General features: G+C 35.4%; 1 protein-coding gene and 1 non-coding gene across 5 annotated transcripts in view; both read left to right on the top strand.

Annotated features, from left to right (window-relative positions):
• LOC125653748 (cadherin EGF LAG seven-pass G-type receptor 2-like) overlaps positions 1 to 24280 on the top strand; it is a 75951-nt gene that overhangs the window by 34210 nt on the left and 17461 nt on the right. Inside the window, exons 17-34 of one of the 4 annotated variants that reach the window (XM_056145463.1) lie at positions 3429 to 3638; positions 4653 to 4836; positions 5098 to 5353; positions 5534 to 5746; positions 6179 to 6338; positions 7154 to 7360; positions 7673 to 7832; positions 10153 to 10219; positions 10838 to 10904; positions 11334 to 11413; positions 13197 to 13365; positions 13559 to 13651; positions 14721 to 14940; positions 15404 to 15586; positions 16538 to 16660; positions 17261 to 17410; positions 19111 to 19270; positions 19620 to 21942. In XM_056145463.1, coding sequence (XP_056001438.1) covers positions 3429 to 3638; positions 4653 to 4836; positions 5098 to 5353; positions 5534 to 5746; positions 6179 to 6338; positions 7154 to 7360; positions 7673 to 7832; positions 10153 to 10219; positions 10838 to 10904; positions 11334 to 11413; positions 13197 to 13365; positions 13559 to 13651; positions 14721 to 14940; positions 15404 to 15586; positions 16538 to 16660; positions 17261 to 17410; positions 19111 to 19270; positions 19620 to 19644 — 2727 coding nt within the window. In that variant the 3' untranslated portion in view covers positions 19645 to 21942. Of the gene's footprint in view, positions 1 to 3428; positions 3639 to 4652; positions 4837 to 5097; positions 5354 to 5533; positions 5747 to 6178; positions 6339 to 7153; positions 7361 to 7672; positions 7833 to 10152; positions 10220 to 10837; positions 10905 to 11333; positions 11414 to 13196; positions 13366 to 13558; positions 13652 to 14720; positions 14941 to 15403; positions 15587 to 16537; positions 16661 to 17260; positions 17411 to 19110; positions 19271 to 19619; positions 21943 to 24280 lie in introns of those variants that run through there. The other 3 variants (XM_056145461.1, XM_056145462.1, XM_056145464.1) reach the window with 3 other exon arrangements.
• Positions 13981 to 14053, top strand: Trnas-gga (transfer RNA serine (anticodon GGA)). Its single transcript has one exon. It is a non-coding gene; the product is annotated as a tRNA-Ser (tRNA).

The following is a 24280-nucleotide window of genomic DNA, read 5'->3' as shown; positions in this document are numbered from 1 at the left end:
CACAACTAACTACTACTAATATCATTAAACTGTAGGTAAATTTACATTAGTTACAACTAACCTACCTAACCAAACTTTTGTTTACTAATATTGGGTTGGCTGAAATTTGCACAGTGCATGCCTATCCCTATGAAAATTGAAGTAAATCTGACAGTTATTTGAAATGTGACAGTTCTAAATGCCTGTGTTAAAAGTTGTAATGCACACAAGTTTTCATTTATTTGCATCTTGTAATCTATTGATTGAGACATTCAAGCTCCTGAGAAACTTTTGTTTAGGCCATACCAATTTGTAATCTAGTTCGTCGGATTCGCCGCTTCTATTTGTAACAAATCCAAATTATAATATTATCAAAAAATAATATCCGCCCGCGTGTTCAAAAATATCCGTAAATATTTTTTTTAGTTTTTACAACAAGCGCACAAATAACCTTGATGTATATGCTGACAAATGACAGAAGCGCGGGCTCTCGAGAAATGTCCTAACAGTGTAATACGGTTAAGTTATTCATGATGTCTATCTTAACATGTACGATACTTCATAACACTGGATTGGAAGTTGTTCCTTATGCTGGAATCGAACTGGAAGCCGATGAAACTTTTGAAGCGCTATTCGATGCCACTATTTAGAGAACATTGACAGCGTATGGTTGATTGTTTGATTAGCCTATATATTGACTGAAGTCTCTTTTGAGAATATTTCTCTCACATGAAGACGTTACCATTGCCGGTGAAGGGCTGCAAAATTTAGGCCTATGCTCAGCGCTTATGGCACTGAGGGATCTTTATCGTGCCACACCTGCTGTGACAAGGATCTCAGTTTTTGCAGTCCTATCTGAAGGACCGCCCCATTTACTCGCCTCTTACAACAAGCAAGGGGTACTGATCGATGACTATTTTAAACCGGACCGACAGTTAACGACAAATTCACAAAAGGTTTGGTGATGTCATATCAAAATTCAAGAAAATGCTCAAAGCGTGTGCAATGGATCGAATATTGCATTTGCAATGAATGTCAAAACTGGATGTGTCCCTAGCAATATGCATATCTGTGAATCAAAAGTTTGTAGAAATGAAACTTAAATAAAATTCTTCAAAAAGACCTTATCAGTTAATATTGCAAAGTACATGTATTAGGTATAAAGAAAATAAGTCTTTGAAACCTGAAATACTTCTTATTTATTGTAAACTATATCAACAAAGTTGAAAAATATTAAGTTTATGTGGTAAACAAATGATATCTGATGATTTTAGATCTTTATTTTTAGGCGCCCGCTTTTTAAAATCACACTTAATTCAATTAAAAATATTTATATTTCTTGTATTCGCTCGCCTCATAATTTTTATCTCCAAAATTAAAAATTATATTTGTAAAATAATTTCGCCCTCTCGCCTCACTTTTTTTGTTTGAAAATCCGAAAAACTATTTTACAAATTGGTGTGGCCTTACTTTGTCATGTTTGTTCAGTAATTCGTCTAAAGAAATTACAAATCTCATTATTTACATCTTATTTTTTCTTTTTAAATATAGGCCTTAAAGCATAAATAAAAATTATAATTTATTCATACAACTTCAGGAATGAAAAGTATCAGTCTGATTACCCCTCCCCCTCGAGCGACGATAGGAAAAGGGGGAGGTAGTTTTAATCAGACTGGAGAAGTATGAAACACACAGCTAGAACAGATCGTCTCTAGGCAACTTCAAGTGCTGTAGAAATTAACATGTGACGTAACAATACGAAATTCGTCATATTCGAGTACAAAACTCCAAGCTGTGCACACTAAAATGTGCCTCTTAAGTGACTATGAAACGGGTTGGCGGATCCAAGATTCTCCAACTTTGCATCACGTTTTCAGCATGAAAAAACATTTTTCTCTCATTCCCACCTACAGTCTGCACTTATTTACATCTAGAAGGATTTGCTAAGTCTCGAAAATTATGTCATTGTGCAGTAATGGCAAAAGTTACACCCAAATTACTTAAAACTGACTTACATTAACTTGATTACTAAATCTAACACCATCACCAAAGAAACACGAAGTAACTAGCGAAGAAACTACAGTAAGCAAATCAGATATCTATACCTGTCATACGCTGTAATAATTATAATGTCAACATAAATAATTATATCAATACCTAAATGTAATACACATTGTTGATCAACATCAACAAAAAATACTAAATAAATGTACAAAGTAATTTGTGATTTCGTATACAGTAGCTTGTTTATTTCGCGTTCGCGTTCTTAGCGTAAATAACCATTAGATCCGCCGAGGCATTTCACTCAGTGCAACTGAGTGAATGCGACGTCAGATCCTAAGCGGAAATGACGCTGAGCTGTGTCTGCTGTGGCTGTGTTTACATCGGGGAAGAGGACTTGTTTGGATTTCATCGCGTTTTCGTCGCAGATACATGGGTTTTCTGCATATATCATGCTTTTATCGTCGTTTCCTGTGATGTTGATCGTACGGACACAGGTTGTAGTGCAAAAATTAAATTGAAACATGTCAACATCCATGGAAGCGGCACGACCTTTGATCGGCATTTCAGTGCACTTTGCCGTTGTAACTGAGATGTCTTACTCATAGGGGCGGGATTCCCATGCCATATGGATAGAGTAATGAAAAATTGTTGATAACAAGGATTTTTATCTACTTTGAAGCATTTTATTAAATGCGGCGCATGTGCAGATAGAAGTTATTTCTGCCGCGGCAGTACTAACCCCTAGGAGGTTATTTCTGCCGTGGCAGTACTAACCCCTCGGAGGTTAGTACTGCCGCGGCAGAAATAACCCCCATCTGCGCATGCGTGAATTAATAATGCAAGTCCAACATAAATTGAGAAATAAAAATGAAATAACACAGACACAAACAAATGCAACATCAATAGATTACAAGATGCAAATAAATGAAAACTTGTGTGCATTACAACTTTTAACACAGGCATATAGAACTGTCACATTTCAAATAACTGTCACATTTTCTTCAATTTTCATAGGGATAGGCATGCACTGTGCAAATTTCAGCCAACCCAATATTAGTAAACAAAAGTTTGGTTAGTTAGGTAGGTTAGTTGTAACTAATGTAAATTTACCTACAGTTTAATGATATTAGTAGTAGTTAGTTGTGACTAATGACTTTTTCCTACAATCTCATAAATTCCAATAATTAAAATAATTCCATATTTCAATAATACTCTGTTTAATTTACTTACATGTGCCATACATTACTAATAACAATCAAATGGATTGGAAATGAGTTCTGACAATCTATTAAATGTGCCTATATTCTGTAGTGAATGAAATCCAGTAAAAATGGGTTAATTACTGAAATTGATGACCCGCTCCTGTTGCAAATCAAAATGTTGTAGTTTCACAAAGAGAAATGTATAAACATATCATTTCTTCCCTCAACCACATGTACCTGCAGATTGATCAGATTGAGAGAAAGACGCTGAATATAACGACTTTTGTTGCAAAGACTTTGGCCTCCAAACTGGCGAGCGCCACTTCCTCCGTTAGGGTTTTGTTTGGGAATGACATCAACATTACGTACAGAATTGTCACTCAGCTGCTCAAGTACGAGAACAAACAGTCGGGACTCAGTCTGACTGTGGAGCAGGATAGCAAATTCTTACAGGTAGGTGTGACAGAGCTTCGGAATAATAATATGGCCCCGTTTTTACCTGGCACATTTAACTCATGTTGATAGAGCATCTGAGAAAAAATATGGCCCCGTTTTGTTTTACCTGCAATTCTTAACTGATTTATTCCCAGGACTGGATACTTGTATGTGTATGTCAAAGTGATGTTAATATTGATTGTTCGTTCAATTCTTAACTGATTTATTCCCAGTACTGGATACTTGTATGTGTATGTCAAAGTGATGTTAATATTGATTGTTCGTTCAATTCTTAACTGATTTATTCCCAGGACTGGATACTTGTATGTGTATGTCAAAGTGATGTTAATATTGATTGCATTGAAAATGTGTTTGTGGCGATTCTTTTTTATGATGCACATATCCTGCCATATACATGTATATGGAATAAGAGTAAAACAATATATTCTAAAAAAAATTCCAGCATAAATAATTGATACAGGACCACAATATATCAAATATAGAAACAATTAATTTTTGTTTTTAATGAGTCTCTCCTTCTGGAATACAGCACAGTACTGTGCGTTGATATGGGAGACTTTTAAACTTTATTGATTACAGATACCACCATCCCTCTTAGTGTTATTTTGTCTGGGCTGTCAGCAGGCACCTGTCAGTGCTAATTACCTGTCTTACACACTTCTATGAATGAAAAATCATATCAGAGAACATATCTGATATTCCAGGAACATACAATTGAACACACACAGACTATAAATTACAACCTGTTTATATTTTATATGACAGATTTCGATTATTTATGTGCACATAAAACTATCATTAACACGATTAACGATTCTTTGTGAGAAGGAGACTGGGGATAATGCACGAAAAAATAATTTCACTCTCCTTCTTTGCCATGGAAAGAATGCAAAATTTATTGGAATCTTTGCAAATTACTAATTTATCGGAATCTTTTCAAATTAGCAGAATGAATTGTCTTGTCGATAAGAAATCCTGCTTCTGTACAGGGATTGGTATGTATGTTTTCAGCACTTGCTGGATTCCCTGAGTACGGCCCTGGACCCGCGCTATGTTTTTGAATGGAGTCAAATTAACCAGAAGTCAGGTGGTATCGCGGAGATTTTTTATCGCCTGGAAATTTTCTTGGATCTTCTGACTAGGAACATGGATAGAATGCAGAAAAATCCATACAGAGTAATCTCAAAGCATATAGGTAAAGTTCTAAGTTTCTCTAACCAAGTAACTAAAGAATCCATATGACTGTGATGATGTTCATACCATTGAGATTATTGTACTTGATGTAGGCAATCAATTCCTGTGGTGAAAAAGTATAATTCAGAACAATTTTGTAGAAATTTTTATCTAGCTTTAGGAAGAATGATTTGGAAAATGGAATCCTTTAAAATCAAGTGATGTGTAATAAAGAATTTGAATCGTACATTGACATGGAAGACTGATTTTTTTCCCTTTTCAGTTTTAAGTGTGGATGTCTTAACATCCAGCAACACGAGTGGACTGAAGATTCCTAAATTCGACAACATTGTTCCGGTGCCAACCTTTGATGACTCGACCCATGTTGAGCTGCCCTCCTCCATCAGCCCCTCAGTTGCCGAGTACATCCAGCAAGTGATGTCCCCGGGGTCAGACAAGTTTTATGTGTCCTACATGATGTTTGATACACTAGGTGCCCTGTTACCAGCCGTCCCAAGTAACCTCCATAGCAGTGTCGTGTGAGTGTCGATGTAGTGATATTTACAATGTATATAATGTATTCAAGTTGTAGACAAGTAGAATATATCCGTCACACGTAGAATATCCATCACATGTAGAATATCCGTCACTGATCTATTTACATAATGATGTCTTTCCAAAGTTTGGTGATTAATCATAAGTGTGTGCAAAAATTTCAGTCAGAACCCAGGCCGGGCTCTAGCGGTGAATGGGCCAGTGTTCAGCCTGCTGATGAGGGATCGAGGTTGTGCTATAAAGACGGGATTCTCCGAGCCTCTCAAGTTCCACTTTAAACAGAAGGTCAAGGCCAATCGAACAAGTCCCCAGTGTGTGTACTGGAAAACCAAGACAAACAGCGTCTGTAACCTGACGGACTCCAATGATGCTAACAGGTTTGTCTGGTCCTCCTGTCGGATCCGAGTTCCCGTCCTCTGTTTATAGATTGTAACATAACACTGTCATCCACACAGAACTGTTAAAACATTAAAACCTACTATATGAAAACAATTCTAGACAACAAAATAGAATGGTAATTGACTGAGTAAAGATGCAATATGATGTACATGTAAGTTAAAAAGAATGGGTTGCATGATTAGTCACGCTTTATTCATCTGGATGCTAATAATCCAAATCGTTCAGCCACTGTACCATATTTCTAGAATACAGATTTTCTGCATGTTATTATTTCTCAGATCGTTGCGGATGCTTTATTTATTTGGACAATTTGGTTAGGAATTGGAGTGTTTATATTAATGAGAGTTGACTGTACATGCAGTTAATTGTTGCCATGCAACACTATGGAGAATTTTTTATTATCCTTCCAGCTACCGTGGACAGTGGTCAAGTGAAGGTTGCACGGTGGACAGGCGATATGAAATAGAGATCTCAAGTGAAGGGTCAGAGGTCCTTAAGGACATGTATGTGGTTTGCTCCTGCAGTCACATGACATCGTTCTCGGTTGTCATGGAGGTGGCAAATTCAGAAGTAAGTCATTCACCGCTGTGGGGATTTTTTAATTTCTGTAAAATTAAATTCCAGGTATGATTTATCAGAGAAACTTAAAAAGTTCCAGATGGAATTTATTTAATATAGTGTAATTGGGTATTCGTGTGTGTTGATTAATATGAGGCTTAAAAAATTCATTACTTGGTTCTCAAGCCCACTCACTTCTGTTTAAAGGATGTGTATTAACCATTTTTATCTTTAAGTAGTTAAAGTAAAACTTCTTTCATCTGTTCTTCCGATGCCAAAGTATCTTTTATAAGTGAATGAAATAGATTTCTCTCATCTGTTCTTCCAATGCCAAAGAAAAATCTTGTATCCCCAACTGCAGTAAGTACTCCCATCAGTAAAACAATCTGGGTCATCCCAACGTTTGTGTAAACAGTTAAAATTTTGCAAATGTCTGGCGAGGTTATGTAGTTCTGAATATTTCATTGTCTTGTAATATTTGTATAGATGTGAAAAAGCACATCTGTAATTCTGGCATGGCATATTGTGGGAGGTTTTTCTGATGCTTGCTCTATGCTGGCACTATTTAATAAAAGTCAAGAGTTTTGAATTTGATATAACTTATAATAAATAAAAAGGGGGGGGGGAATGCCCTTCCTCTTCTAATTTTGACGAATTTGCCCGAGAACCAAGCAATTTTTCTTGTTGCCTCATTAATAAACATGTTAGTGCACCTCCAGTTCAGCTGTTGATGCATGTATTCCACGTTGCCCTTTTGTGAGATGACAGTTTGTTTTAAAAAATTGTAGAAAATGTCGATGCAGAATTTGGTATAATTTTTTTTTCAGTACGTGGCTAAGGCTGTGATATCCCTGACTGTCTTCAGCTTTGTGGGGATCGGTATCTCGCTTTTTTGTCTGTTTCTGGCCTTCGTAATCTTCTGCTCCTTCAAACGCCTGCAGTGTAATGCCAATAGTATTCTGATCAACCTGGTGTTCACGCTGTTTCTGGCCGAGCTAGCTTTCATCACTGGAGTTTATCGAGTTTACGAGAAGGTAAGATAAAAATGGTGTTTTCAAGGTTTGTGGCGGAGCTTGCTTTGATCATGGGGGTTTATTTAGATGGTTTGATGACATTTTATAGAGAGCCCCTATATGACAAGGAAAAATTACTTTAAGACGCAGTACAAATCATGGGCATTTATAGTAAAACAAAAGCATAATTTACATAAGACATCTGCAAAAAAAAAGAAAGAAAAATGACGTTACTTTGGTACAACTTGTTAGAATGAACACCATACAGATTGTGATGAGAATGGTTTTTGCATTCGTTAACTCACCTTTGTTATTTTTTGTGATTTTTAACAGCCGCCAGTGATCTGTCGTTTGGTAGCCATTTGTCTCCACTACTTCTACCTGGCAGCCTTTAGCTGGCTGTTCGTCGAGATGTTACATTTGTACCGGCGCCTGATAGAAATCCGGGACATCAACTACGGCACTATGAAGTTTTATTATCTCCTCGGATATGGTCAGTTGCTAATTATAGACAATGTCAATCAGTTTCACATGAAAGTGTGTAATGTTAATGGAAATATGCAGCATTTAGTTCAGCTCAAAGAAATCGGAAAATGCTAATAGTGACCGGATGTATTTAATACTGTAGACATCAGGGAAAGTTTTGTACAGCCCGGGTGTTAATAATACTGTAGACATCAGGGAAAGTTTTGTACAGCCCGGGTGTTAATAATACTGTAGACATCAGGGAAAGTTTTGTACAGCCCGGGTGTTAATAATACTGTAGGCATCAGAAAGGCTTTGTACAGCCCGGGAGTATTAATACTGTAGGCATCAAAAAGGCTTTGTACAGCCCGGGAGTATTAATACTGTAGGCATCAGGGAAAGTTTTGTACAGCCCGGGAGTATTAATACTGTAGGCATCAGGGAAAGTTTTGTACAGTCTGGGTGTTAATAATACTGTAGGCATCAGGGAAAGTTTTGTACAGTCCGGGAGTATTAATACTGTAGGCATCAGAAAGGCTTTGTACAGCCCGGGAGTATTAATACTGTAGGCATCAGGGAAAGTTTTGTACAGCCCGGGAGTATTAATACTGTAGGCATCAGGGAAAGTTTTGTACAGTCTGGGTGTTAATAATACTGTAGGCGTCAGGGAAAGTTTTGTACAGTCCGGGAGTATTAATACTGTAGGCATCAGAAAGGCTTTGTACAGCCCGGGAGTATTAATACTGTAGGCATCAGGGAAAGTTTTGTACAGCCCGGGTGTTAATAATACTGTAGGCATCAGAAAGGCTTTGTACAGCCCGGGAGTATTAATACTGTAGGCATCAGAAAGGCTTTGTACAGCCCGGGAGTATTAATACTGTAGGCATCAGAAAGGCTTTGTACAGCCCGGGTGTTAATAATACTGTAGACATCAGGAAGGCTTTGTACAGCCCGGGAGTATTAATACTGTAGGCATCAGGGAAAGTTTTGTACAGCCCGGGAGTATTAATACTGTAGGCTTGGCTTTCTGTGTTTAATGGTTTGGAGCAGTTTACTCCAAAGTAAACATGAATCCATTATTGATCAAACTGGCTTGGATGCTGCATCTAGAGATGTGTATAGAGATGCATGCATAATGTGTATAGCATGTGGTCCTGGCAATGTTAATGTGCTTCAGTTGCCTTATGTCACAAATGTCAGAGAATATAGTCATTTGGTGAGAAATATTGCCTTGCTTTTGAATGGCATTAATAGTGTATAAATATGAGCTATATAATATTTGATTTACAATGTGTTCCAAATGACCTCCACAGAATGAATTTGGAATCGTTGTGACACATCACTGTGCGTGAGTTGGTACATGCTATATCTATTATATTGTCCTGTGAGGGGAATATTCCGTCGCAATACCCTCGTAATGTTCATTAGACTTCATCTATATCTCTCTTGATTGATTGTGGGTTAGAATGATTTTAGTGGTTTAATCTATATCAAGAACACTTTAAAAATCCATTGTTGAAGATAAATTTTGTCCAGAAGTATTTAAACAACAACGTGAAGCCCATTTCACAGAAGAACTTCTGACTTACAATGCTAAGAGACTTCGTAAGAAGTTATTAGTGAATGATTTTCATTTCAGCTTTTGTGTTGTATAAAACTATTTACATTTCCTATGTTTTTATCTCTGATATCCGTATTAATTGAAATGATAGCCATTTCCTCATGAAGGTGAACAATACGCATACGAAGCTTGATAAATGTTCTGGCTGAAATATTTCAACGAAAATGTAAGGATGAAAAATAAATTTCAGTTTTGAAAATACATGAGGGTATGAACAACATCGCATCATGTCAGCCTACTTTTCAGGAAGTGCTAATCCGTTTCATGAAGTATGCTGCCGTAAAGCTTACAGTTCATGACCTCGTGTATTTTCGAAAATGAAATTTATTTCTTAAATGACAGTGAAAGTTGAGAACAGAATCAAGTAATCAACTATTCATGATTTAGTTTTTGTGTTGCTTGTGCAACCTACAGCAGAGAACACTAGAGGGTGCTTCTAGGATCTCATGAGTTGGTCGTAGTTGTAAGGCCTTTGTGACCTCTGCTGAAGTTATATCATTGTTATGTTGTAGTAATACTGACCTGTGATGTAGTTATATCATTGTTATGTTGTAGTAATACTGACCTGTGCTGTAGTTATATCATGGTTATGTTGTAGTAATACTGACCTGTGCTGTAGTTATATCATTGTTATGTTGTAGTAATACTGACCTGTGATGTAGTTATATCATGGTTATGTTGTAGTAATACTGACCTGTGCTGAAGTTATATCATTCTTATGTTGTAGTAATTCCAGGAATCATTGTTGGTTTGTCTGTTGGACTGTACACTGATGGATATGGAAACGCTTCCTTGTAAGTCAAAGAAATAGTACTATAATTACGATTTTATCATGCAGTTCTGTAAACAATCAAGTTAACAATCAAGAATATGGTATACCATCATTTATTCCAGCACGCCATTTTATTTTACAGGCAATATTCCATGGTAAAATTACGTAGTATATTGCATTACAATCCATGATTATTTGGTTGAAGTTTCTTTGAAATTTTTTCTGTAAACTAACATTTATTTACTTCCAATGGAGAATGAGTCTTTGGCTGAGTACACCTTTACACCCTCATAACAAAGCGGCAAATTTTCACATTAGTACAGAGTAGTCACTGGTTATCCGGCATGTAATAAATGTTGGTATGCAGTATTAATATTACATCAGTCCTCTTAGTATACCAGTACATATTAGTTGAGAAAAAGATCGAAAATTGAAAAGGGTTTTCTGCTCTCAATTTTTCATCTGGTCTAGAAAGGAAAATATTAGTAGTAAGCTTTTGATTTGATTCCCTATGCCTTACAAAATACGATTGGTTTGGTGTTTTTGAAGTATGTAACATTGGCGGAACATGAATTATAATCAGTCTCGTCACTTCCTGTGTATTATTAACTAACTCGCTACCTAATGTATTACATTTCAGCTGCTGGATGGACATCACAGAGCCGTTTATCTGGAGTTTTGCCGGCCCGGTGGCGTTTATTATCCCAGTAAGTTGATCCACGAATACCTTTAGTCATCTAATGAATCTGACTGTGTTCCTATGTGACGTACCAGCTCATTGTCTATGTGCTTTATTCCTTGTCAATACTGCATAGTTCAACTTAACCATGGGTGTACAGCTGAATTTTTACGGGTTCGTGGAGACGTAATTTCGTGGATTTATATGTTTGTAAGAAAGATAACTCCGGAATGTTTGCTTTGTATTTATGCGTTGAGGATGTAAATTCGTGGGTGAGGGGTACCCACAAATTCCACCAAAATTGAGCCACCACGAATTCTAATGATTCCACAGTATTCCTAATTTATACTGCATAGTTCAACAATTAACTAGGATGTACAAAGACTATGATTACACCTTGTGATTTATACGTATTAATTTGAAATTATTATGAAGTTTGTAAATTTCCGTATTTCAGGCCATCATCTTTATGTTCATCCTGGCCCTCCATTCCAGTTGTCAGGAGAAGGTCAACGTTTCTGACATCACAGCTTTCAGGTATGGGACATAGATGTAAATATGGATGCTGAGAGATGAACTGTAAAGTGTTGTTTAGCTCCCTGAGCTGAAGGCTTTTTTGTTTAAAATTTGTCTGATGGACGTCTATAAACTTTTCACATCTTCATCTTTTCGAGAACCACTCTCAAAATTTCCCACAATTGTCCTTAAGTGAAGGGCTTTAAAGTTTGCTCAAATGAATTGCCATGCCCTTTTCCAAGGGGTGATGATAAAGCTGAAACTTGCACGAAATATTCCATATATTATATTAAGAATTAATTTTGTCACTTTAATTAGTTCCTGTGACCAGGATGGGGCCACAATAGGAGTTCAAAGTTCGATACATTGGTTATATAAGGGAAATATCTTTTTAAAAAAATTCTTCTTAAGAACTTAACGTGTATTCAGATTGTGAAATATACAAGAATATTTGCTAGACGTGTAGTTTCTGGTTTGTACATAACATGACCCCTGGTGTCAGGGTGTGGCCATAATAGGGGTTCAAAATTCAACATTTAGTTATATATATTCATGTATTTGAAAATCTTTGAACATTTTATTTTCTTAAGAACCACCAATGTACAGATTGTCAAACTGAATTGATATACAAACATCCTTAGGCGAAAAACATATTAATGAATAGTTTCTCAGGCACTGCCACATTGGTTTCTCTATTTTTAATTTGTTTATTCATGTAAATCAGGTATCTCTTATCAGCTTTTTATGTAAAACTTTCGAAGGTTTTAATACAATTGTTAAGTATATTTTTGATTAAATAGTAATTGAATGTATAATACACATTTGTATGCAAACGTTTAAGAATAATAGTGTACACTTATTGATAAGTAATGTGAAGTTATATTTTATGAAAAAATAAAAATTCTTCTGCTTTATATAAACACATGTACATGAGACAGAAAAGGTAACTCATGCTTTATTCAGCATAGAAAGGAAAGACAACTCATGCTACAGCTAAGTTAAAAAAAAGAAAGAAGGAAAACACCCTGCCATCAAAATTTGTTAGGCCTGAGAAACCATTAATTTTTTTAGCCGTTAATAGTTAGTTTTGTTTTTGATATACTCATTCCATGACACCTTGATCTAAGAAGGGGAGTACTGTAGTGGTGTTTGATTTTATCATTGGTTTTGTTTGAAAAGAGTGTTTTAAATTCTTCTTAAAAACCAGAAGGGTTCAGATCATTGTCAAATCAATATGCAAGAATTTCCCATTGATTGTTACATTAGTTTCCAGTTAGTTCATACTAGGACTGCTGCGGTCATGACATAATGAGAAGAAGAATTGAAATTCTTAAGATACACAGGGGTACTTACTAGGCACCTGATCCCACCTCTGGTGTGTCCAGGGGTCCGTGTTTGCCCAACTATCTATTTTGTATTGCTTGTAGGAGTTATGAGATTGATCACTGTTCGTTATCTTCACCTTGCACTATTAAATCGATACACAAGCAGCCTCACAAAGCACAGAAAAATTTGATTGCTCTGTACCTCTTGGTGTTCAGTGGTGAAAGTCGAGTGAATTATTTATACATTGTTGGGAGAGCTTTTCTAAGTTGCTAGAACTAGTAACCAATCCCTTTGTAGATTTACACAATAATATATGTTCAGATCAATAGTGTAGCATGGTAATGAGGATATTGAATGTTATGTGTAATGACAACTCCACTAGACGGTGTAGTGTAAATGTATGTTTAAGTAACAGTGGTACACAGTATTCCTGGGGACCGTAGTTCATGTGTTAAATATTCAGATGTTAAATTTTCAGAGCCCGGATTTTCTCTGGTGTGATACTACTGCTGCTGCTCGGGATTTCTTGGATTTTGGGACTACTTTCTGTGAACTATGACCTCCAGCCATTACATTATGTCTACGCAGCTTTCACCTTCCTCAAAGGAGCATTTGTGTTCCTGGCTTACGTTGTTGGAGACAAGAAGGTAATGGCTTTTTAATTTTTTGTGGGAAAAAGAAACAAACATCCGTAAAGCATCTTTAAATTGTTATGATGGGAGCAGCAATTCTCAGGGTCATGTCAGCTACATATAATATTATATAATAATATGTGAAGAGTCACTGCAATGAGCATTTATTGAGATGTTTTATGTTACATTTCTTTGTTTCTCTGTGTAGGTCCGCTACAACCTGAAGAAGCAGTGGTACAAAATGCAGGGAAAGAAACTGGATCCAGATGACTCAATAGTGGGCAGCAGGCCTTCTATAACAGTAAGTCACAATAGTGGGCAGCAGGCCTTCTATATTGTGGGCAGTAGGCCTTCTATATTGTGGGCAGTAGGCCTTTATTGTGGGCAGTCGGCCTTCTTTTTAGTAGGCAGTAACCTTCTATAACATTAACTCTCAATAGTGGGCATTATACCTTCTTTATAGTGGGCAGCAGGACTTTTTTTATAGTGGACAGCAGACCTTCTTTATAGTGGGCAGCAGGCCTCTATAGTGGGCAGCAGGCCTTCATTATAAATAGTGGGTGACAGACCTTTATAGTGGGCAGTAACCGTCTATGACATTGTAGCGGTCAGCCGGGTTCGATCGCCAGTGGCCAGATAGCTCAGTTGGTAGAGCACCTGACTGGAGATTCAGGGGGCCTGGGTTCGAATCCCAGTCTGGTCTGTTGCATTTTCTCCCTTCCTGTTACAACATTAAGTCTCAATAATGGGCAGTAAGTATTCTTTATATGTATATCTGTTTTTCAGTAGTATGTATTAATATAGACCAGAAGGTCTTGCTGTACAAGTAAATGAATTCAATAGTGGGCAGTGGGTTCTTTTTATTAACATAAGTCTTGATACTGGATGGTGGGTCCTCTTTATCTTGAGTCTCAATAATGGGCAGTGAGTCCTCTCTATCTAAAGTGTCAGGAATGGGCAGTTTGCCCCGCATGTCCTAAGTCTCAATAGTAGGGCTTGTATATATCATCATTAGTTAAACCTTGTATATATCATCATTAGTTAAACCTTGTATATATCATCATTAGTTGATAGTGGACCGTATGTCATCTCTGTCTTAATAGTGGCTAGTTAGTCTTGTATGTCCATCAATCAGGAAATCTCGCTGCACATCGGTAATATAAGTGTAGATTCTTAGTTTTTGATTTGTTAAAAGGAATGTATAGGAACAGCATGTTAATAATATCTACACGATACTGGATAATATTGGTGTAGGAAGGTTCAAAGGATGATCTTGGACAAAATTTTCTGCCTTAGCAATTGACGAGATTGTGATTGATACATGTTCTGGGATAATAGCAACTGACAGGAATGATACGTGTATCTTGCAGAGGTCAGCCCTAGCGTACAGACGAGATTCATCCATTGATGGCTACATCAACAGAACCAATGTTGGGATCTCCACCACCTCCACCACTTCTAGATCCACCAGCAAGAGCAGTGGAGGGCTGTACAAGGGAGACGACTACCTACGCAGCACTGACACGTCTACCTCCGGCCACGCCCCCTCCTATGCTTACGATAACTCTTACCACCAAAAGTCTGCAGAAGGTCAGCGCCTTGCTTATTTTTAACAAAGAAGTCGCATTTTGAGGTTTTACGTTCACTCTGATTGGTCAAGATGATCTTTTCTGAGCTGCCCATCAGAATGTATTTAATCCAAATCAATCTTGAAGGGTCATTTCTGAATTTAACTGCCAAGTGGTCTTTTCAAACAATAAATAAAATGAATATTATTAAAGAGAAGGAGCTTGAAATAAAAATCTTTTATCTGATGTGTTAAAATTTCAACAAAGAAAAAATTCTTTTTCAAACATTTGATAGGTTAACAAAAATATTGTTGGTACTTTTAAGCATGGATAATAAATTAAATGGTATGGAAATAGAAATTGTAAAATTCCTTGATGTTCATGTAATCAGTCAACTCATGACAATGTATGCATAAGTCGGAAGATTTTATTTAAAAGGGTCTGAGAACTGGAGATTAACGGAGAATCGTACATTAATTTTACAGAAGGAGAAGTACCTGAAAGAAGAAGCCGTCGTAAACACAGAAATCACGACTCGGACACTGAGAGTGACGTTTCTGTAGGACAAGCCAGCATTGAGCTGGCCTCCAGTCACTCCTCTGATGAAGATGATGAATTTGATATTGGACCATCATGGGAGAAACAGTTGCCAAAGAATAAAAAGATAGGTCGGTCTGACTATTACAATGGAAAACAAGATACATAGAATTATAGAATAAAAAGATAGGTTAGTCTGACTTATTACAATGGAAAACAAATAAATATACTTATAGAATAAAAAGATAGGTTAGTCTGACTTATTACAATGGAAAACAAGATACATAGACTTATAGAATAAAAAGATAGGTTAGTCTGACTATTACATTAGAAAACAAAATAAATAGACTTATAGAATAAAAAGATAGGTTAGTCTGACTTATTACAATGGAAAACAACATACATAGACTTATAGAATAAAAAGATAGGTTAGTCTGACTATTACATTAGAAAACAAAATAAATAGACTTATAGAATAAAAAGATAGGTTAGTCTGACTTATTACAATGGAAAACAAGATACATAGACTTATAGAATAAAAAGATAGGTTAGTCTGACTATTACAATAGAAAACAAATAAATAGACTTATAGAATAAAAAGATAGGTTAGTCTGACTGTTACAATAGAAAACAAAATAAATAGACTTATAGAATAAAAAGATAGGTCGGTCTGACTATTACAATGGAAAACAAGATACATAGACTTATAGAATAAAAAGATAGGTTAGTCTGATTTATTACAATAGAAAACAAAATAAATAGACTTATAGAATAAAAAGATAGGTTAGTCTGACTTATTACAATGGAAAACAAATAAATAGACTTATAGAATAAAGAGATAGGTTAGTCTGACTTATTACAATGGAAAACAAATATACTTATAGAATATAGATGGATTAAAATAGAATTTTATAGAACTGAGCAATAATACCCACTTCATGGGAATACTGAAGGAAAAAAAATTTTACATGAAAAAAATACTTACGGAAATTTCTTTCATTTTGTCTTAGAACTGGTAAAAGAACAGATTAAAGTTTATATCACAAGAATACTTCAGGATTTTTTTTTTCATGTTGTTTTAGAGGAGGCAAAAGAACAGATGAAAAGGAAGCGAGAACAAGATCAGCAGACTCACCAGAAAGACTCAGAACAGCAACAGAACCAGCAGAATCTCAAACATCTACACAGTTCACACTCAGGTCAAGGTCAGTTATAAACACCTACACAGTACACACTCAGGTCAAGGTCAGTAACAAACACCTACACAGTACACACTCAGTTACAAACACCTACACAGTACACACTCAGGTCAAGGTCAGTCATAAACACTTACACAGTACACACTCAGGTCAAGGTCAGTTATAAACACTTACACAGTACACACTCAGGTCAAGGTCAGTAACAAACACCTACACAGTACACACTCAGGTCAAGGTCAGTAACAAACACCTACACAGTACACACTCAGGGTCAAGGTCAGTTATAAACACCTACACAGTACACACTCAGTTACAAACACTTACACAGTACACACTCAGGTCAAGGTCAGTTACAAACACTTACACAGTACACACTCAGGTCAAGGTCAGTTACAAACACCTACACAGTACACACTCAGGTCAGTTACGAATCTCCAGTCTCAGACTCGATTAGTTGAGCTGATGAAGTCTTGCATAACATTATTGTTAATGTAAACTAAGTTTACTGTTTTTCTACCTTTTGTATACATGTATTTGGTTTATTGGACCTCTCTATTGGATGCTCACAGAGAAAATGGCTGTTGAATTCCATGACTTTTATTTTAGGTCCCCCTCTATACACCTCTCTTCCAAATTACGGGCACTGGCCTGGTGACCCCAATTTGTCAGGATTCCACATGAGTGAATCTGACTATCAGCAAACCGTATCCAGCAATCCACCAGATGTTACACTGCCAGCACAGCAGGAGTTACAAGGTATCCGTCGACAGAGAAACATTCTGCTCGGCACATACGGAATAGCTAAACAAACTCGCACAAAATTGTGTTAGTCGTATATGGGAGTACTAAAGAGATGCAATCCTAAGATTTGGTGATAATTATGTTTCGACTAAAATGTAAAATCTTTTAAATGCGGCTAAAGAAGCATGCATCTGATATTTTGAACAAATTTAATTGAGAGGGTGGGGTCATCTCTAGAAACTTAGGTACCCCCTTGTAAGTTAGGAATTATATAAATGGCATTATTGACAATCATCTGATTGTGATGTTGAATTTATTCCTTGGTAACCATCGTCGACATGGACAAGTTTTCATCATATCATCTTGTACATATATCACATTGATTTTGTTGTTTTTGTTATGTTTATTTGGAAAATTATTTACGGCTGTTAACCTTTTGTATTGTAAATATTTGTTGTTGATATACATATAAAGTGCGCTTTAAATGTTGTTAAAAAATGCTTTGTATGAGCATGTAAAATACCTACCAAATGTGAAGTGCTTTAACAGCTGTGCCAATTCCTCCTTTTTTTCTGAGTCATAAATTATGTTCTGTAGGATTGTGTTCATTTGTATGATAGTACATTATTAGTACATTATTTACAGTGAAACTTCTCTAAACCGGCCGGCTCTTGGACTGAAAAAAAACGGCCAGTTTTTAGGGATAGCCGGTTAACCCAGAATTTAGCATTTTCAAACATTTTATCTCAATATTCACAAAGTAGGTACTGTTCCCTTTCTTCTGGTGATCTATGATCAATTATCGGTGGAGATCAAATTAGTCCGCTTGTACCTACAGGTAATTATACATGTGTAATTAACAAGAAATATTCTCAATGAAATTATCTAATTTTAAACTGAAAATCTATAATAGGATTCTGATACGTAGAGAAAACACAGAGGCATATTGGAATTCCTGTTACCTATAAAAACTTTGTTTACATGCATCGCTTATATCATTAACAAATTTGTTTTGACGTTTTTAAAAGTACAGTAGTAAATATGAAATTTTAATTTGAATATTTCTTTGGAATTTTAAGTCTATGGAAACCACGAAAATTAAGATATCTTTTAATAATTATCATTAACAGTCATGGGTTTGATTTCTTTATTAACTACCGCTTATGTTCATACGATAGAATGGTGCAACAATATGGTGTTTGATACTGTATTCAATCAATATGCTCCTAACTGCTCCTACATTTTGTATAGAATTTGGAATGGTCACTTGGTTTAGCCAAGTGTCACTTAACACCTTTGAAAGCACAGGTAAACAATAGAAATTAAAGAGGCCACTGGACAGGTGTTTTTCATGCCTTTGGTGGATGATTTCCCACCTGGCCAGTTGGTCAGTCCAGTTGCACACCTGGATGATCTTGATCACCCTCTGGCCAAAATTTTCTAGTCTTCAAAAAGTGGCTGGTATGATAAGCTAGGGTAAATTGCACATGTTTGTTAACAAATGTACTTTAAAAAGTGGCCGATGTCCGGTTTTCAGGGGTGGCCGGTTTAGTAAGACTTTCTTTGTAAGGAAATGTTAAGATTTCTGCCAGGACTTTAAAATTCGGCCGATATTCAAGGAGAACCGGTTTTCTGAGGGGTCGGTTTGGAGAAGTTTCACTGTATATGGTGTCTTTGGTTGTTGCTTTGTGCATGTGGTGAACTTTATGTTACAGGAAACAGGGATTACATTTTACCCCCCGTTCGTAAGGACAGCCTTGTAGCTGATCCATCCAGCTCCCCCCGGAGCCCTTACATTCTACCCCCTCCCCCACCTGAAACTCGGATGAAAGTTCAGGTGTTAACTCACAATGGCAGTATTTCTTCCGACACAGAGTAAGTCAGCCCACCGATTCTTTTCGGGCTTCTTGGAGACAAAAAGTAATCGTTAAACACTAATTGTATTGGTAAAATAATAACAATGAAACAGTGGAGAGAGAAACTTGAAAATATGTTTAATACCCTTTTTTCACATTTTCTTCCCAATTTTTACGTGTATTGTTTATCAAATTACAAATACATAAGAATAATTAAAAAGAAATGTATTGCTTCCTATCTTCGTTTTATACTCATTTTGTTTTGCTTGAACTATTTTGGGATGTGTTTGCATGAAATGCCTATAAGTTTATGGATTGGATTTGCATGATGTTGCATGAGTTTAGACATTTTATTTTCTCTATTTTAGGTGCAGCGATGAGACGACCGTCTGACACCCCCTTTGGATCCACTCCTCATTCCATTCGTCATTAATCATCCTTTCATCTAATTGACACCACATATCCTGATTAATCAAAGCATAATATCAAAGCATGTTGACAGTTTCATTTTGTTATAACTATTAACTACTGCATTCCACATTATGGGGGTTTTATCAATGCACAGAGTTCTCGTTTTTATATTATGTCTCAGGTTAAGCAAGTTTTATAGAACATGTTCACTTCTTCCAATCACAAAGACATTCCAGAAAAAAACCAATTCCAGAGTATGCATAATAACATTAGCTTTAACATCACCAGCATTGGTTCCAGTGTACGGAACAAACCATATTTTTTTTTATATTGGTGTAAATGCTGTTTTTTCAGATCTCTTGTGTAGCATATTGTAGTCTATATGACATAAAGTTGGTCGTTGATTTTATTTGTCTGCGCTAGAATACAAGTTTTTGATTTTTAGACTAAATGCATTGTTGTGCCAATATGTTTTTCACTCGTGAAAATTGTTTAAAAGCTATGAAAAGATGTACTTTAACACTATATGAAAATGTTGGTCAATTTCACAGCAGACCATGTTACAAAAGCTTTACAAAAGCTCTGGAAATTAATTTTATTCCAGGGGTAGTGCCATATAGTTATCATATCCTATCAAGGATTTTCATTATAAAAATCAGATACAAACAGTTCATATTTTTAACAGTCGATTTTATTTCATTGAAGCATACAGACTAAAGATTAAGGCATTTTTTGTATGGAATTTGAATCATTTTTCCATTAGAAGGAAAATAGTAAATCATGTATCCGTAGATCTGTCAATATATTTGATCTCAGTTTGGGGAGGGGATAGAATGTATGGTCTCCAGGCCCTAATGAATTGAGAGATTTTTATTCAGATTTTTTTTTGTGTGTATGCTTATTGTGATATTTACAGCATTTCTCAGAATGTTGATTTTATGCCCATGTCATGAAATGGCAGGCATATAGTGTAACCCTGTTCTGTCATGCGTGTAATTCAGTCTCTGTTCATTATCTCAGCTACAGATGCACCAACTCAACTGAAATTTGGTATTTAGATACACCATGAGAATATCTCATTTCATTCTTGGACTTAGAATTAGAAAACTTCAAATAATTTCCTCTCATTGTCTCATTCATTTAAAGACATTTTGAATTGAAATTCAGGATACAGATAAGTTGCAATAGTATACTGATTATCTTCGTTTTTGGTTCATGTAACGATTTGGTTTGGCAGAGTTATGTCCCTTGTCCAGAATTGACAATCTGTCATTAGGATTTTGTAATGATCTTGCAGACTTTGTTCTCAACAATGACAATTATTATATTGTAGCTTAACGTGACTGCAAGAGTTATCTGCCTTACCTCAGTAAGGGTTGTCCATCATACCAGGGAATTATATACCTTTTAAACAACAGTTATCTTCATTAAAATAAAACAGCAATATGATACAAGTCCTAGATTTAAACTTTGTTCTAGCTGGGGCATTTATGTCGCTATAATCTAGGTGTTTTTCTACTATTTTTTGCACATATGGTGAAAAATATACACAGTGACTGTAATACTACTAAAAATAGTATTTCTGGTTGGATGTATTTAAAGATTAATCATTCAATCAGTGTCGCTTTCTATGAAAGAAAAAAGTATAAATGCAAAATAATGACCTGAGGGAATTCCTCTAAACAAATTTTTATTTATTGGTACACTCGTGAATATTTCTCATAGCGAAGACTTTTCCGTCTGATTCACTATTTTAGTCCTGTAAACAGTATAATAGAATTTCCTTTCATTCTGAAATCATTGTATGACTACATATGAAATGACAAATTAAATATTGTTTCATTTTTCTTAGAAAAACAAGAAGGGAACTTGATGATGTCATGTATTTTGCAATAGATGTCGTTAAAACGTCTGAATTATTCCACTGAGGCAGTTCAATATGTATTTTCAAAATCATTTTTAATGCAAGCAATATTAAGCATATGAGACGTTTGTTTTTTTTCTTCCCCTGAATTTGCTACAGAGCTTTAACATTCCTGTGGTATTGTATTGAGATATATTTTTTATCTACACATTGTAAGAGTGCCTGGTGAATTTCTGTGACTATATGTACGAAGAATGAGTGTAGTTAGTGTAATGTCATTTACAGATTTTTGTATTTATTTTTTGCAGTTTTATTTGAAATGCATAAATAATTTGTCATTATTTGTAGAAAGTTTTGTGAGGCTTTCTTTTTACAAAAAATAAAAGTCTACAATTAAAACAAATGAATTAAGAGATGGTGGTGTGTTTTGTTTTCAAATGAAGGATTGACTATACATGTATATCTTAAAAGAATGTACTATAAAAGGATTTAGTGTGATCATATTGAACAAGATATGTTTGTGAAACGGTATAGCCCTGAACATGTTCAATGGTAGAATTTGACCTTGAGGAATGAATGACCTTGACTTTTATTTGTCACAAGAAAACATTCGGATCACTAAGCCTGAAGTCTACCTCAAATGGATGTGAAAATATAGAGGAAAGCTGAAGTAAAAAGATGGAATATGTTTCATGCTCATTTCGAATGTCGATAATGCCATAAAATTATGTTTTCTATTGAATGCTAATTGGCTGCATATTTGCACACCTTGGTATTTTAGTCTTGCTTTTCAGGCTGTTGAATGTGGTCAGATGTTCTGGTCAATTTTATCATCATGTGGGAACAAAAATTAATTTCTCATAATTAAATATAAGCAGTCTTGCGTAGAATTCTATTTCTTTTGTTCACTTATTGGACAGTGTCAGATAAGTAATATCGTACTGCAGGTTGTATATTCACTCTTTCTATAGTACAGAGCCATATTAACATGTCTTCCTCTGATGGGGAGAGCATTTTCATTGCATTGTCAAAATTTAAGGATTTTAGTGAAAGTGCTGCAAATATTCTGGATATGGAAGGTGAGAATGTTATCGAGCCAAATGTTGATCTGAAAAGCATTGTGTTTTCGAATATTTGGATGAGGAAATAACTAAAACCAGCCAAAAGAGCCAAATACACCTATCTCCTGAAATGAAATTATTCATGAAAGCGAAAATAATAATTCAGAATTAGGATATGCTAATAAAGAAAACATAAAAAAGCGTTGTGAAGAAGTTTCGGAATGTGCCTCTGAATCCAGCGAAATTCAAATACAGTATGGAAATGTGTCTTTCAAATTAAGTTTTGATGCAATATAATAATGGCAAATAGAATTTAAAAATTGTGAATCTTACGAGTTGAAGCAGAGAATTCTACTAAAGGGAAATATCGTTTTTAAGTGTTTCGGTGATTTTTCCGATATCTGTGTTGATTCTTACTTGTAGGGAATTTAAAATTAAATTTGTATCTCTTTGACAAATGTATTGTCTTTCTCTTATTTTCAGCCTACCTGTAGATGTCTAATAAGTTATTGGGTTTACCTGGCACTGTCCAATAAGTTGACAATTACTGTCCATTATTTTTAAGAACGGACATCATCTGTCCCTTCTTAAAAATAATGGACAGCAATTGTCAACTTATTGGACACCTACAGGAAACCTTTTCACTACAAGTGGGCTTCTTCTAAATACAAGCCTAAAAAGACAAAGGATTGCGTGACAAAAATGTTTTAAATTTACATAAAATTAGTGCGTATTTTCGAGGCAGAATTGCGAGATAATTCTCGAATATCAGGGAATGTTTGAAAAGTTTGTAATTTAAACATTTGGGAGAACGATAAATATTACTCCTCCATTCTTGAATAAATTGGTCTATTAATATTCTTTTAACTTTCTGTTTTACCCAAATTAGATTATATAGATATTCTGTTGTCCACAAATATGAGAGTCCACACTCATTCAATATATTTTTTATAAATTTTAACCATTTGATGTTTTTTTTATAAACTAAATGATATATTCTAACGGGCAGTTTATCAGTGTTACTAGAGAAATGAAGTTTCGCCCAAAACGCTATCATTTTCATCTTAACTATCACTAGAAGAGGGTATCTCCCAAGTTCCCCGTGTATCATTCCATTTGTTGTCTTAGTACTCAAACTCGGTATATATTTACAGAATTTTAAATAAAAATTTTCAACAAATATGTTTTTTGTGAAACCCCATATCTCGCATCCGTATAATAATATTGGTTGTATTATTTTGTCAAAGAAGTCTAACTGACAATCTATAGATAAGCTGTGTTCTTTACATCTTGCGATGACGTTAAACATTGCTCTTGTAGCTTTATTACATCTTTCTTTTATATCAATTTTAAAACTTCCGGAATTTGTAAATGTTACACCAAGATATTTGAAACGGTCTACAACTTCTAAATTAAAACCATCATATGTGAAGGAGGCGTAACTCTTATTTGTACATGACCCTTGCTAAACATCATAATTTTAGTTTTATTTGTGTTGACTTAATTTCCAGAAGTCGCAATAACACTCAAAATAATTTAGAGCATTCTGCAACTTTTCCGGTGATTCGGCAAATACTATAGCGTAATCAGCATATAAAAGAATTAATAGTTTTTCGTAGATGTGCAATTCGTTCAAGAACACGATGCTCGGATTGTAGATCGCCATGTCCGCTCGATATCTAAATTAAATACT

Source organism: Ostrea edulis, chromosome 7 (genome assembly GCF_947568905.1).
Source record: "Ostrea edulis chromosome 7, xbOstEdul1.1, whole genome shotgun sequence".
Taxonomy (NCBI): Eukaryota; Metazoa; Mollusca; class Bivalvia; order Ostreida; family Ostreidae; genus Ostrea; species Ostrea edulis.
Note: the sequence above shows the minus strand (reverse complement) of the source record. Positions and strands in the feature narration are given on the sequence as shown.